This window comes from Strix uralensis, chromosome 1, assembly GCF_047716275.1.
Source record: "Strix uralensis isolate ZFMK-TIS-50842 chromosome 1, bStrUra1, whole genome shotgun sequence".
NCBI classification, from domain to species: domain Eukaryota; kingdom Metazoa; phylum Chordata; class Aves; order Strigiformes; family Strigidae; genus Strix; species Strix uralensis.
Window position 1 is genome coordinate 51,462,731 of NC_133972.1, and position 16,321 is coordinate 51,479,051.

At 38.6% G+C, this 16,321-nt stretch overlaps 1 protein-coding gene across 4 annotated transcripts in view; it reads left to right on the forward strand.

Moving 5' to 3' along the window:
- SPAG6 (sperm associated antigen 6) overlaps positions 1-14,804 on the forward strand; it is a 37,826-nt gene extending 23,022 nt beyond the window's left edge. For 2 of the 4 annotated variants that reach the window (XM_074865988.1, XM_074865998.1), the window contains 6 exons: positions 234-407; positions 2,826-2,978; positions 5,319-5,510; positions 6,710-6,826; positions 9,588-9,733; positions 11,907-14,804. In XM_074865988.1, the coding sequence (XP_074722089.1) occupies positions 234-407; positions 2,826-2,978; positions 5,319-5,510; positions 6,710-6,826; positions 9,588-9,733; positions 11,907-11,973 (849 nt within the window). In that variant the 3' untranslated portion in view covers positions 11,974-14,804. The remainder of the gene's footprint in view (positions 1-233; positions 408-2,825; positions 2,979-5,318; positions 5,511-6,709; positions 6,827-9,587; positions 9,734-11,906) is intronic. The other 2 variants (XM_074866008.1, XM_074866017.1) reach the window with 2 other exon arrangements.
- The last annotated feature ends 1,517 nt before the right edge of the window (positions 14,805-16,321 follow it).

Genomic DNA, 16,321 nt, shown 5'->3' on the forward strand with positions numbered 1-16,321 from the left:
CATAGCAAGCTTGAATGGGATAAAACAAAGGAGAAACTTTTATTCAGGAACCAGCGAATGTTCTGTGCCATTATATTCGTGCATGAATTGACTCAGTGAATTGTAAAATAGCTGTAATTGTTTTCCCTATCCTGCTTTGTTTTCCTTGATGCAATAGATTTTTGTGTGCAGGAGGAGTGTGTGTTGTGGGATGTTTGTATACTATTGATTTTATAACAATTTTTATTTACTAGCGTCAGGTGCTGTCAGCTCTAAGCCAAATAGCAAAGCATTCAGTGGATCTCGCAGAGTTGGTGGTTGAAGCAGAAATTTTCCCAGTTGTGCTCACATGCCTGAAGGACTCAGATGAATATGTCAAGAAAAATGGTGCAACTTTAATTAGAGAGATAGCAAAGCATACGCCTGAGGTAAAACCTTGAAAATGCAAATGCAAGGTCATATCATTAGATTTTACACTTTAAATAAAATACAGGATTATTCTGTCATTTGCTTTTCGAAAGGGAGGGCAAATAGCTGTTTGGCATGTTCATTGGAAAAATATGGAAATGCTTGCTGATATTAAGAGATGTGTATTGAATATGAATTGGGTCAGGAGACTGGGAATCATATCATGTATACCTAGCTACTTCATTCCATAAGATATCTGCACAGAGAGGGAGTTTTAGGCTGACAGTATTGTCAGTCCTAGATATTAAAAATATCATGAGAAAAGCCTCACAGAAGTCATGATAGCAGCTAATAAATGACAGTATCATCCTATAACAATAATAGATGGTGTGTGTCTTTTTTAAAAAATCTTCTGGGGTGCTGGGATCACATTTTAATTATTTTTCCAATGACAATGAAGGTCAAAAATTCTCTTACTTTATTAAACTGGTGGTAGTTTCTTTTATTAGCTTGAGTTTGTAACTTGAGTCTCAGCATTTGCAGTGGTTTTGCCAATAATTGATACAAGAATGTGGGGATGTTTGGCAAAGTCAATACAAAATAAATAGGAAAACTAAATAATTATAACTATGTTAATCTGTCAGACCATAGAGATAATTAACAGGCTTTAAATATGACTCTGAAATGAAATACAAGCAATGTGTTTGTGGAATGCACTAATGCTGAGTGCAGCCATTTCAAAATCATGATACTAGCTTCACAATTGAGAAGTGTTTAAACATGAATATTGTGCTGTTTCTTCAGCCTGCTAGTCTTTAAGCTGCTGGTCATTAAAAGTTGCAGTCTTGTCACATTTTCTGCTTTCTCTCTGCACCTCATGAGCAATGCAACTTAACTTTCTCAAAAAAAGTGAAGAAATGATCGTTATCAAAGGGGACCACTAGAGTTAGAATCCAGAGCCCAAACTCACAAGACTGCAGGTAAAGTTAGAAGAGCTGCTAGCACAGGACCTCCATGCAAGGGGAATTGGCCATTCTAGCAGCTCTCCAAAGGAGCTGTAGGATGTGCCTTGGTGACTCCCAGTGGGAAGGCACAATCACGTTCAACTTGAGTGACAGTGATCTCTGTCCATCTCTGAGCAACTCTATTCAAGCAACACATGTTGCAGCAGAGACAGATTGGCAAATGATATTGCTAGAGGAGCTGGCTGTGTCAGTCACGTGAGCATTGTGGCTTTTGGACCTCAGCTCTCTATCTGCATATGCAATAAAATGCTTGTGAAGGTCAGGATCTGGGGGACTTGCAGCAGGGCCTGAGGGTTACAGCACCAGGGAGTGTGTCTGTGCAGGAGCTCTGTGTGTCCAAGTGCACATAGCTGTGCCCAGACATTGGACTTGGTCGTCACTGGCTGCAGTTCATAATCATGTGAACAGTTTTTCCTAAGCAATAACTTTAAATTTTATCTAGCTGTTTCATAAATAGAACAGTCCCCTTTTAAAGGCTCTAAGCCAAAGGTGGATTTCATGTTTACAGAAATCAACTGGATTGGAAATCCACATGCCTCAGTTTTGTTAATTTGATTTTGACTTTTAAGAACATGTTTCTTTGCTTTGGAATCTTTGGGAAAAATGGAATATACCTAAAAAGATAGAAGAAAATAATAATAATATGAAATTATTTCAATTTCTATGCATTGCTGAGATCATACATACTCTACTGCTGTCCCTGAAGTGATCTGAGAAGTGATACCTTTTGAAAAGAAATATGTGCCATAGCTTGATTATAATTTATAAACAAGGCTATATAGTTTGGCATCCTGGGGCAAAACACACTCATCAAGTGCGTTCCCTGGACACCTCCCTTAGAGTACCCTAACATGGCAGAATGGTGTAGTCCAAGTCAGTTTTGCACATCCATGATAGTTGTCTTTGGCTTCATGCTTCCGTGGGGGGATCCACAATGGCTTTTATGCTGCAAAGGTCATCTAGAATGCAGGTGAGAGGAGGAGTGGGTCTTGCCCTCAGTCCCTGCACAAAACATACGATGTTGACTTGGGAATGAGTGGGCACTACTATGAAAGAATATCTTGCTCAGTAGGTGTGTCTTCAATGGCATTCATGTATTGGGCTGTCATTTGCATGCTTCTTTGGTGTATACTAATGGAGTTGAGAGTGTGTCACTCCATGCTATACGACGGCATCAAGAATTCAGAGTCACACTTTCCTTGCAACAAAGTCAATCAAAAACAGGGTAGCAAAACAGCTTCGTTTGTGAGAACTTGATACTGCATTTAGTGCCCAACAGTCTGTATGATACATCACTCTTATTCCAGCTTTATTTTGTAAATCAGGAGCAATAAATTTAAAGACTTTTCTAATGTAGTGCTTTATGCCTGTTGATACTTCACAGTATCTAATCTCTTCCGTTTATCTTTTCAGCTTTCACAGTTTATAGTAAATGCAGGTGGAGTTGCTGCTGTGATTGATTGTATTGGCAGCTGCAGAGGGACTGTCAGACTGCCTGGCATCATGATGCTTGGTTATGTAGCAGCTCATTCGGAGAACCTGTCAATGGCAGTGATTGTCTCCAAGGTTAGCTACACTTTGTCGTCTTCCTATAATTCTTCAGTGGTATTCTGAGAAAGAGATACAAATTACCATAGGCAGAGAATGTCTTTTGTGACTGAATTATATACTTGCTGTTGACGAATGCACTTTCTCCAAATATTGCTGCTTGCTATGGCTGAAATTATGTGGTAACCTGATCAGTGTGTCTTTATGAAGTTGAACCTTTTATAAAATGTCCTGGATTAGTTTGAGAGCATGCATTTGTATTACAGTACGTGATTTTTCTGTTGCAATTGCATGGGTACAGAAAATAAGTCAGTGAATATCTATGGTCTGTTTCCTCTTAAAATGAGTATTTGTGGCTACATCAAAACCCTTTTTGAAACAAGAATGTTTAATGGCACGTTCTTCATTGCACTAGCATGACTGTTAGTACCAGTAGAGTAGTCTTGCAACAGAACTGTTCAGACTTGACCTCAGTTTCTAATGTAGTATTGTTTGATTCAGTTGCACAAGTGACATTTCAAATGAGATAAGCTATACATTTTCAGGTTTAAATAAATTCTGCTGGGCAATGCTATAGACGGGAGAGAACTTGCAATATTCGCAGTAGGGGAAATTAGTGCCTGACATAATATTCTGATGTGAATAATGCTAACTAATGACAGGAGGAAGGAAGTAATTTCACTAAGCATTGTTGGCCCATTTTCACACTATGTCAGTCATTTAAAATACACTGTATGAGTGGAAACAACGAAACAATAAAAATGGAGGAATAGAAATGCGTTCTAGTAGGAATGCAAGTTAAAAACTGAAAATTGCTACAGCATAACATCAATAAGTATGCAAGGAACGTAGGAGTGATCAAAAAAAAATGCTCCTCTGCATTTGAAAACTGAAGAAATAGACACTTTTTCCTTGCCCTCTCTGGAGGCCCTTCTTCTCTGGGTGTGTCTTTGTCTCTACTTTCAGGGATGCCTAGAGCAAATATGCTTCTGCTGTTGAGTGCTTGACGTTGAGCGGGATGAATCCAGGATTAAGTTCATGAGGAAGCACCTGAGTGATACATTTTTGAAGACTAATAATGGTTGCTACCATAACTGAATGGGAGTACAGAGAGAGATTTTGTAGGGGTCTGTGCAAACTCTCATGTAATCAAATATTTTAATGAATGATCCACAAAAGAAACCCAAAGCCTATTATAAAAAAAAATTGCTTCAGGGGAAGCTAAGCTTGTGGAATGGTGCATAGTGCTCAGGACAGGGCTTGCTAAACTGGAACCATTTGAAAGAAACGCACTGTGGTATAAACACATGCAGTTACGTATTTATGATGTTATGATATAAAGTGATAGCTCCGTTCTGCGGTACTGTATCCTGGCAAGGATGAATTTTGAAAGATGAGTTTTGGGGTCATACTGGACAAGCACTTCGCTGTGGTCTTCTGCTGCAGTGCAGTGGCAAAAAAAGACAATACCGCAAAAGTCCTTTGCGGTATTAAAGAATGGAAGATGAAGCGTTATTGGAAGAGAGAAGTTAATGTCATTATCTGTACTATTAGGCATATAGTCTGTATTTGAAAAGGATCTTGAAAAAACCCCAAAGAGTGTGCAGAAAAGACTGAAAAATGATCCATGGGATAGAGCAAAAGGTTTTCTAGTTAGTAGTAGCCTTGCCTTACCTAAAGTAGCATGAAATGATTCCTATTGAAGTATCCTGGCATAAAATACCAGCTACTAAGTAGCTCCATAATCCTGTGGAGAAAGGATAAAGACTGTGACCCTGAACCAGAAGAACTTCGATAACAGCTCTATGCAAGTTAGGTATTCTCCATCTCTTGATGTCTTCAAATCAAGAGTTGAAAGCTTTCTGGTAGTGATTGGATGAGTCATACATGAATTACTGGACTCAAGAAGAGGATGAGTAGTTGAAATTTAGTGCTGTGGATTAAAAAAAAAAAAAAAAAGACTCAGTGATTGAGCCCTTCTGGTCTTGAACTGCTTTCATAGATTTGTAAACACTCAAATTCTTTTATTTTCAGTCTGACAAAACTGAAGCCTTTACTCTTTAGTAGAGCCTGAATTGTGTGGTGTATTCCTTTTATCCCTTGAATTTCTGTGTTAGCTCAAACTGCCTTCTGACTTAAAACATTGAATCTGTTTCTCTCTTTAACTAGAGTTATTAACATTAAAAATTCTTACTAGTCATGATGTTGTAAAAATATGACACCACTAGCATGCGTTCTCTTATAGCTTATTTTAGAAGAGTGTAAATAGAGAAACATTTTCTAACAATCTCTATCAGTTTCAAGTTGTCCTTCCCTGGTATAGACTTGTAAAGGTTGTGCTTCTGGTTAATGCTACAGGGAATACCACCACTGTGTGCGTGCTTGATAGAAGAACATGAAGATCATATTAAGGCAGCAGCTGCTTGGACCTTGGGACAGGTTGGAAGACATACTCCTGCGCATGCACGTGCTGTTGCAGTAGCAAACGTGCTACCCACACTGCTTGCTATATATATGGACACACGCAGTTCAGAAGATCTTCAAATGAAAGCAAGTATATTTGTAGTATCTGCAGTATGAGATGTTTATTGTAATCAACAGGTATAAGTGCTTAAAAACTACTAAATGGTATGTACTTTTATTGATGTTCATAGAGTCACAGATTTCCTGGGTGTAGGGTGTCGAAAGGCTGTGTGTCATTTATTAGGACTGGCTGGCCCTAATGGGTGTGGATATGGTGCATACCAAATCATATGGTACAGCCACAGCAGTCTAGTCCCTCATTTTCCTCCCAGTTTAGATCAGAGTTGCATACACCCATAAATGCTATAATTTCTTGGGAGTAATTTCTAATTATCTACTTTTTTTAAAAGTATAAGCTCTTGCACAAAATATTATAGTCCTTGTAGTAATTTGCTTACATTTATATTATTATACTAAAACTCTAACAAATACTTAAAGCTTTGCTCTTGAAAACATGCAGCTGTTCGTGTTTAGGGCCTTCCTTGTGTGGGAGCTAGTAGAGTTGCAGTTTGGTAAAGTGTATTTTTGATCATCAGTAAGTGAACCAACTGAAGAGAGTAATATGACAGTATATGGTCTCCCATTGTTGTACTGTGCTTCTGTTCATTCCACTGAAGTATAACGTTCCAGATCTGTAAAATAGCTTTTGTATAGTTATTTTCAGTGGTCACCAAAATATCAAGGCTAAATTAACTGTACCTATAATCCCACCCAAGAAGGTCATTACTGCTTGTAGCAGTCAACATTGAGTCTGTTTTCAGAAACTGAGCTCTGATATACAACTGTTTCACTCTCTTTCCCTCCCTGCCTGGACAGTAGTACATTTTGCTATCCCAGACCAGCAGACTCTCCTAGTAAGCCACTTCTAAAATACAATCTTTTAAAATGTGTTTTGCTTTAGCTTTCTTATTATATTACAGTACTTCAATTTACTTAAAGGGTCTACTCCTGCTTCTATTGTAGTCAAAGGAAAATTGCCATTACTTTGACTGTAGATAATATAATAAGAATATGATGCACTGTAGGTTTTGAGGTTTAATAAATCTAAGTAGAAAATTGATTCTTTTTTAAGTGACCTGATAGCTACCATACTTTTAATTCAGAAAATGTTCTTGGAGAATTCTGATCAGTTTGCTTTTTTGATCAGACTTCAGTGATATATAACATGAATTCTTGTTGTTTTCATTGATGTCTTACCAGAGAAATTTTATTTTGCATTTCAATAGGCTAAAAAAGCCTTAAAGAACATCCTTCAGAAATGCACATATCTTCCAGCGCTTGAACCATTGCTGCATGATGCCCCTCCCAATATTATGAAACATATTGTTGGGCAGTTTAGTAAGGTAAGAAAAGGTTCTGCTTGATGAGTAATATGTTAATTGTTTTCCATTTAGCCAGGAAGCTATCTTTCCAAAGATGAAGTGTCTCTAAAGGTCTCAGTTGTTTTCTCAGGATCCTCAAGCATCCCCTGCAGAAGCAGTTTAGAGCATCCCATTCTTTTGTTTGATAAAGCTGGATACTGTTTCATCTGGAACCTGCCATAATTCATCCTAAAACTGGGAAAACAGTTGCTTATAAGCAAGGTGTTCTTTTCTTCCTTGCCTCTTGCGATTAAGTGGAATATTAACCCACGTGCAAATATTTTCACTAAGTCAATGTATCACATAAATCCCAGTCACATCTGGTTTAGATAAAGTATAAGCTGTCTGTACACGATTGACTTAAGCCAGGTATTTACAATAATCTAGAGTATAAAGGCTTCACCACTTTTGTCCTCATTAATTTTCAGTCTCAATTAGGGAAGTGTAAAAATCCCAAATATTTTCTCATCCCTCTCAAAATTTGCAACTGTTTATTGTTGATTACATTGTTGATTTGAGTGCAGCATGTAAAAAGTGATACAATTTAATCAAAATATTTCTTAAGTAATTGCTAACTAATCAGGAGATTTCCAGTGTCTGCAGTGTTCACCAGCTGTTGGGAATCCTGCTCAACTACAGACTATCTTTTGTGCAATACTCTGCAGTGTAATCTGTTAGCAGGGGGTACCAGGCTCTCTTGGTGGGATGTTCTTTCTGGAAATGGCCAAGTAAAACACTCTTTATATTCAGTTCTGATTATCACAGATCTGGAAGCACTACTGTTTGTAGTGCAGATTTGTGGTTACATTGCAACACTTAGGTTTGTCCAGTCTTCTTGCTAAGTCTGTACAAAGATGGGAGATTTGTGCAGAATCCAGTGCCTTTTGCTTCTGTGTGCTGACTGGAGCTATTAATGAGTTGAGTGTATAGTAATTGGTTACTCAGTGTATAGATTTGAATGTTGTTTGCTGTTGAAGTGGTTTTGTACCCTTCATATCAGCTGATGTTTTGTTTTGTTTTTCTTCTTCTCCTACATTGTATTAAACAAACTATACTTGTCTGGCATTTGCTCTTCTGAAGTATACATTTAAAATTAAGTTTGCTGCAGTAAAAGCATTTTTCTCTCCTGTACCATAGCTTGGGAATTTCCTATTCTTAGAGCTGTGGTGTATTACTACTGTGGGCTTATTTATAGCACAGTAAAAGCCTTATTTCCAAGCTGTGCTTCAGAGTGGGGTGCTATCCATTCTTGGTGCTGGACTGTGTCATTTTAGCACTATTGTTTTCAGGGTCTGTGCAATTCTGTGCTGTCTCAGTTTGGACTGGGGGAAGGGACTGTGTCTCAGAGGTGCTGTCTGGCTTTAGGGCCTCTTCCAAGAGAGTTTTTTGCTGTCTTATCCAGCCTGGGAGTCACGGTGTGGAGGAGGAAGGCAGGGAAGGGGCCATATCCTGTCTCCTTGCTAGTTCCTCCTTGGAGGTTCTTGTTGTGGGAGATACATGGAAACAGCCGTCTTTTCAGCTCCCACAATGAAACAGTCACAGTTGTTCCTGACACTTCTATGGAGCATATAATAGCGAGAAGTCCCTATGGTCCCCTGTTTTTTCTTTACCTGTCTGTTGATTTTGTACAGCCTAGAGGGACAAGAGAAATGAAGGCTGTTTGCCTATATGCACGGTAGAAATCTCATCCTTCTTTTCCTTCATCCTTTTAGGCAATCCCTTTCTCTTTGAGGCTCTTGTTTTACACTGAGATACAGTCAAATTTACGGCTTGATTTGTCTGACCAGTGTGAAGGCTTACAAAATGCTTTTACCCCCATAGTATGTAACTCTGAGTTGGTTTTAAACCTGTTTTTGTTGTAGATGAAGCACTGATATCTTGCATTATCTCTCTCTCTTTTTTTTTCCTTTTCTCTCTCTCTTTTTTTTAATATTACGGCAGCCCTGTGGGCCTATGGACTACATGCTGTCATTCTCCCTCGCCTGGCCCAGCCCCCACCTCCCTCCCTGCCTCCCTCCCTCCCGTCCTCTGGACAGAGCTGCATATTGGCATCACTCAGGGAGCGCAGAATGTATTGTCTGAACATTTCTGCTTCTCATCCCCTTTGGCTGCAGAAACTTCACATTTTTGCTTTGTGTGTGTGTTTGTAAAAGGCTTCCATGGCTACACAGTGTGTTGTAGGATTTTAATATCTAGGAATTTAATAGTAGCATGTAATGCTTCAAGGCTGCATTGTTCACTTGCAACAATTCTCAGTATTGTTTTCATGCGCTAATCTATACTAGATCATTATAATGATATAAAATTCTGCTCTACAATTAAACTGTGGGAATTGACATAAAAGACCTGAATAACTTGGTTTAAGTGGAACAGATGCTGTTGTTATTCCATGTTAGTGTTCTGTTTTTATTATCTATTTAATCTCCACAATCTTATTGTCTCTGTAGGAATAATTCAAGAAATATTATTTACGTAAAAATAAACATTCAATTCATTATTTTTATATATGTTATGTATTAAAGTACATGTTAAATATGTTATAACTATAAAGGGCTGGGTTATGATTTTTTCCTGTACAACTGGGTGTTAAAATACAGTAGTCATTACAGATGTTATACCTCTGAAGTTCCATTTTATCTATCCTCTAAATTAAAAACAGATAAGCAGTATTTGAGCCTTGCAGCATACAGATTCCTTTAAAAGAAAATATTCTTTTTTTTTAATGTACTTTTTCTGTGTGTAGATGTTACCACATGACAGTAAAGCACGTCGTCTCTTTGTAACAACTGGTGGACTTAAAAAGGTTCAAGAAATAAAAGCAGAACCTGGGTCACTTCTTCAGGAATATATCAACACCATTAACAATTGCTATCCAGAGGAAGTAGTAAGGTAGGGAAAATGAAATTTAAAAAAATTCATACTTACAACACTGCTAGATGTTTTTCACAGGAACAACACAAAGCAAGGATTTAAAATATTAATTTACCTTCTACATGAATTTTGTTTTTAATAAAACAGCATAACATTTGGTTAACTGCCCCAGTGGTAACACCAGCCGCTAGACACATACTTTTGAACACTTTCTCTTTTCTGATTGTTTTTGAAATCAGATTTTCTGTAAACAAAGCCAAAATAATCAGTCTCTGCCAGGAAGTCAGTCCTGCACTACCCGGACAGGCTCTGAGGCTTCAGCACAACTGCTCTCATCTTAATGAATGTCTGTGGGAAGTTTAGTTTATCTTGGTAACTTATTTATGGATTACTCAGGCTCCAAAATACAGGTATTGGGGAATCTTTGGTTGCATCCTTGACTTCCCTAAGAACCTGTCTGAACTAGTGTATTCAGAGGCTCCTTTGAAACTTCCTCTGATGTACGGAGGGTCCAGAGGCTCTCCTGCACAGTTGCTTTGCCCACAGCTGCCCTTCCTCCCCCAGCCTCATCATGAGGCTTAAGTGTTATATAAAAGGACCATACACCAGCTGTCTGCACCAAGTTGAACTTTGCCCTTAATGAATACAGAAACACTATTAAATAGCTTACAGTCAAAATGTCACCATCCTAAATTGTAATAATGAGAGAAATGCCCTCCTAGATTCTAGATATCCATTTACCAGTCCTTCACTCCATCAGCACATCAAAAGGATGTTGTACTCATGCACTCCCTCTACAGGCTCTGAAAATCTGCATCATCAATTTTAATTATAGCAACAGAGTTCTTCAGCTAATAGTAGCTACAAACTAAGTCATGCAAAAGGAAGCCCTGTTTGTCTCCACAAGGAAAAGCCAGTGGCTGTCAAATGGGTAAAAGCAAAATCATAAAGAGACTTTAGTCTGGAGCTAATACTTCAGAGGAAAAGAGAACATTTGCTTATGCTTTTCTGGATATAATTAATGTTTCTTTGTTACAGCTATTTTTTTTCCCTGTAAATGAAACAAGGTTACTCATGTAGGCTGGGATGCAATAAAGAAAAGGGCCCCTTCGAGCATCTCCTGCTTGCCTCTTTGTGCTATTGCCTGATGTTGGTTGTGCTGCCTGAGGCACAGCTGCTATAATAGACTCCAGCTCTGGGTTTGTCCTGGAGACCTGTTATTTCAGGCTGTTTGCAGACTGAATATAATAATGCATTGAAAAGTCTTTACTATCAGAGAACTAATATGAGTTTTAAAAAGAGTTACATTATGCAGAAATCATCCAGGTAAATGGATCTTCTTCAGTGTGAAAACATTGGGGTTTTCTACTTTAATACATTTTAGGCACGTATTACATGGAAGTGTGTTCCTCTATAGTTAAAGCTTCCAGAGCTCACAGGTGACACTTTACATGCCTGCAAACCCAGAAATGTACCGAGATGTATGTTTTTAGAGTAACACAGTAATAAATTTCAGATACTCTTAACCTGAAAGACAAGAACTAAATGCAGCTTTGGTGATGCTTGCATATTGGAGGCATGTAGTTGGTTCATTGTGCAAAACCAACTGAATGACAGCAGGACAATAATGGCACCAGAGTGTCCTACTCTAATGAAAACTTGTTGGATAATCTCTGTCCTTGAGTTGGCATTAGAGGCAGAAGGTCATTGTGATAAATTTTTTTTGTTCCAGAATCAATGTCTCTTGCATTGATGTAGACTTCACAGTAGCTTTGGGGTGTGTGCCTGTGTTTGATGAACAGCAGTAGACTATTGTCGTCTGGCAGGCTATGGTTCTGTGTAAACTCATGCTTTTTTATTAAAGGCCATAATTTCAAAAGAAGTTAACATCTACATTCCTTAGTAAAGATAATGCTTATGGCTGCTGAACCTGTCTAAAAACTAGCCACTTACCTACATGCCCTAAAAGAAGATAAACATATTTTTGAAAACTTGACTTCCAAGTATAAATTATAATGTAAGTTGAAAAGCAGGCTCTTAAAATGTTGTAGGGGAATAACTGTAGAATTGCTTGACCAGTGTTTAATGCTAGAATTTTTTTCCTGATCAATAGAAATATGAATAGTATTTAATTACTTAGCACAGAACATGCCTTGTAGTCTAATGCACAAACAAAATCTTTCTTTTTCAGGTATTATTCCCCTGGATATTCTGAGATACTTCTGGAAAGGGTGGAAAATTACCATCCAGTTTTATAAAGTTCAATTTTTTATTAGAGCTGTATTTCACTTTTATGCCTTTATGACTGTAATACAAATATAGCTGTTGAAACTCTTGTTTGATTCTGAAATCTCCTTCTACTGTTTGAACTGCTGTAAGAGCTCAGCAATTCCAGCAAGCTGTCTTTTGTTCTTTATAAAGTTGTTTGTTGCTAAGTTTTTGTTACCTTTTGTTTTCCTCTAACATTACTACCAGATATTGCAGCATATATGAATGGAATTTCATGCAGGGGTGATGATTTATCACAGAAGCTTTTTTAGAATCAGTCATTTCCTTTTCCTTCCACAAGAAAGGTTTGTTATTATCTCATTCAAATTTTAGCCTTCTCAGTACTGTAACCATTTTCCCCTTTTGCCTTTGCATATTGTTTATAGCTTCCCAAGCTTGATGAGGGGGGAAAAAGCTGGCCCCTGTGCCTTTTCTAATTATGGAATCCATTCTGCACTGAGATATCTCCTACTGCTACCTTTCAGAAAGTAAAGTGATGTGATTTTGCATCTCCAAATGTCTTAGTAGCTGCTAAATAAAGAAATAATCAGATCTGATGATGATAGAAGGGCTGAATTCTGTATGACATGATAGTGTGGGTGGTCCTAGCAATGGTAGATAATACATCCTCTGCAAAAGTCCTCCTAATTAAGGCAGGGTTCACTGTGGAGGGAAGGAGCAATGCACTGTTTGGTGTATGCATTGTTGTTGTTCTGGAAAGGATAGAGTGAATTTAAAACTTCCAACAGCACAAAGGGAAGGACCCTGGGATATTTGGCTTCATTTGGGTCAGCAGCAAGTTTGCGTGGCTCAGAAGAGAGGAGAATTGCTTGGCTGCAGGAACACTTAGCAAAGTTCTGATCACATTCAGAGGAAACCTGAGGATACTTGAGTCCCACTGATTTGAGTGATGGGACTAAGGCTGCTCAGGACTTCAAGAGCTGAAATTGCTGCAGAATTGAGTTGAAACACCCTTGGAGCTTGAAGTTGCATATTACATTGATGTGAAGGTATTGGCAGTATGAGCTCTTGCCTGTCTATAGAACATCCTGGAAATATTTTTGCCTTCTTATGTAGAGTGAAAAGACTTTTACATTTTGCTTATTCCTCTGGTGTACCGCAGCAGCAGGGAGCAGCATAAAGCCCTTTAGTGTTCCCTAATATGTAACTGTCCTTTACCATTTTTTGTTCTTCTAACCATTTTTCTTTTCCTCACATGCAGCAGTTTTTTGTGTGTTTTTTCTCCCAAAGAGTAATAAACAGTGTTTCTGGAACGGGATGTTGAAATACTGGCAGCCACAAGGAAAGACAATATTTGAAAACCCCTGCAGGAGAGAAACTTGTCTACATTCTTAAACATATTAACTGAATGAGTTTATAAAACAGGGATAGTCTCTTCTATTAGTTGTAAAACAGGAGCAAAGGCTTATTGCAGTTGGAAATGATTTAGAGTGGCTCTTCTCTGCCAAATTCCAAATGACTATTTTCTTTTATTCTTGTCAGCATATTTTTCAACAGTTCACAAAAACACTGATGGGCTATCTTGTGTTAAGGTTTAATTCTACAGAGGGCTGTGTTCCCACTGTGAGGTACTTGGTGCTCTCAGACTGTGCTCTTCAGGAGGAGCAAGGGGTGCACAGTACCTTGCTGTATGGAGCCTAACCGAGATGGAAACTGTTGGTGTCATGAGTGCTGGTATAGAAACCACACCAGCTGGGTTCTTTGCTTAGCCCACATCAGAGTGAAAAGTCTTGGAACTGACTAGCTTCTACCAAATGCCTTTTCGTTTTTGGTGTTTATATTCTGACATTATTAATGCTAGAACACTAGTGGAAAAACATTAGGTCTGTTAAAAAGATTGTTGTAATACTCGGTAATTTCCCACATGCATTATGGACATTTAAAAATAAAATCTTGTACAATCTCTAAAAGAAAATGTAATGGAAGGGCTTCCAGGCAGTATTGAAGGATGTGAAGCCTTTATTTTCCCTAATGGAACAGAAATGGTGGAGAGGGCTGAATGCAGTTGCAGTGCAGATGGGAGGCAGGGTTAGGCATGGAGCTGTGTACCCATAGCTGCATCATGTGCTCGGGAGCACACCCACACCACACAATGCTAATGTATATGTTTTGTGCGGAGAGAGCAAAGAGGCTTCAGTCCCCTGACAAATGTGCTCCTGCTGTGTCACACTGTGCTACACTGTAAGGATTCCACAGGGTTAAATTTCAATGCCTAAACAATTTGTTCACAGTCTTTTCACAGTCTTTTTCTGATTCCTGACAAAGGAAATGATTGCACAAGGCAAACCTTCAAAGCGATCTGATTGTGCAGAGCACAATCTAAATCAGACCTAGCATAAATACATCTTTACACCAGCTAGGCAGTTCTGTCCTAGGCCAGTGGCTGTTTGGCCTCTTGTCACAGGACTCTCCTGGACGATGCCACATCCCATTAGGCTGTGGCAGTGCAAAGTCCTCTCCCACATACTTTGAGACCCCCCTTAGCTCTCCTTTGCTGGCAGACTGCTTCCATGCATTGTACACCTTGTGGCTGGAGGCTTCCCTGGAGGCACTTGTGCGAAAGGCAGATCTAGCTCTTTACAGCACAATTATCACTAATTTGTATTTTAGGCTTACATTACTAGGGCAAGGGTTGCTTTTTTCCTATAGTATTTCACAAGCACTGATGTACATTCCATCCTCTCATTTGGCTGAAGTCATCATCTAAAACTATATTAATGTTTGTAATGGCTACTGTGGCAGGCTTCAAGTCTGTCATTTGTCTCGATTTCATCGAATAAAATATAGATTTGCATTTTAATTCATTGTGTAAATGCTGTTGTCATGCTAGTTTATGACTGTGATGCTAGAGAAGATGAAGAACAGGCTCATTTTACAGCTTGAGCACGACACCACCTTTGGATGTTTGTCTCGGCTTACCACTCAACAGGGCCCACTTCTGAGCTTAGGACATACAAGCATTTCAAGTAAGAGTCCCTCTCACAGAGGTGGCTTATTAAGACACACAAAGAAAATTAAGCCACTGCTTTGGCAGAAATAAATGTAAGCGGAGACAGCCCTTAAATCATTTTGCCAGTTCCTTTGACTGCAGCGTTGGGACTTTTCAACCCAAGTCTTTAAAGATCTTCTCTGGGGGCCCGAGCCATGATTTTTTGTCTACATTACTACAGCTATTATTACATCTACAGATGTAAACCAGGGCCTTGAAAGAACATATGGATGTGTAAAACTTTACCATATTTCATTCAGCGGATGGATTAGCTGGCCTACAAAAGCTCCATTCTTTATCTGAATGACTGGAAACCAAGAGGATCTGAAAAGGGGAAATTCAAGGAGTTCAACTCTTGTGCATATAATATGTTCTGCATTTCCAGAGGGATTTACCAAGGGGTTGCTTTGTCTCATCTGAAGTGATCAATCTGCTGGAGATCTGCATCTTAACAAATAAATGAACAAAATGTTGAAGGAGCTGAATGAAACTGGTGAAGGAAGAAACGAATCTCATTTTGTGAAGTAAAGCATAAAGTTACTGTAATTAGGAAGTGGATGGAGTGTGGGTAGATCCTCAGTGTTCTTGATTTGGTCTAGGGGATTGTGAATTAGCTTGGCTAAAAGGGAGTTTTAGGCATGGAGGATGCTGTGGGATAGCCAACAGCTGGTGTAAATTGGAGTCCTCTAATTTGGACTGACTGAAGACTGTTGTCCCTTCAGGTGAGGAATCTGTGAAAGCATGCTTGCCTCAGTGTCTTCCTTAATGGCTGCTTGGTGTCCAGTATCTTGGTGGTTAGCATTGCAGATCTCACTGTGTGACCAGGGTAGAAGGGAAGTACAGACTATCACTAGATTCCAAAGCCAGTGACTTCACTTCTTGCACTAACAGAATTGCTTTTATGGTCTTGGATAATTATTACAAATCCCTATGTATTATCATCTTCAGCTGTGAAGTATCTGTTATACTCCTTTGTTAACTTGCAGAAGTGCTGGGAAAATTAGATTCATATGAGAGGTTGATGCAGCAGAACTTAAGTTCTTTATAACTAATACCATATTCAGAAAGGAATATTGCTCAAGAACCTACAAAAATTTACCTAAGAAATCTTCGAGATGCTGAGTTTTAGAATTTGAGTTGAACTAGAAGCCAGTGGATTTTGTGAGTTTCCTCCTCTGACACAGTTTGAAGGGATCTTAGAGAAAGAGGAAATTACAATGTCTCTCATAACTATACTAAAACTATTGATGTCATTTTTGTATAAGACTTAACTGTTAATATTGATGCTACTATGCTGTATTCTGCAGTTGGCTCTATAATTTAGCTAG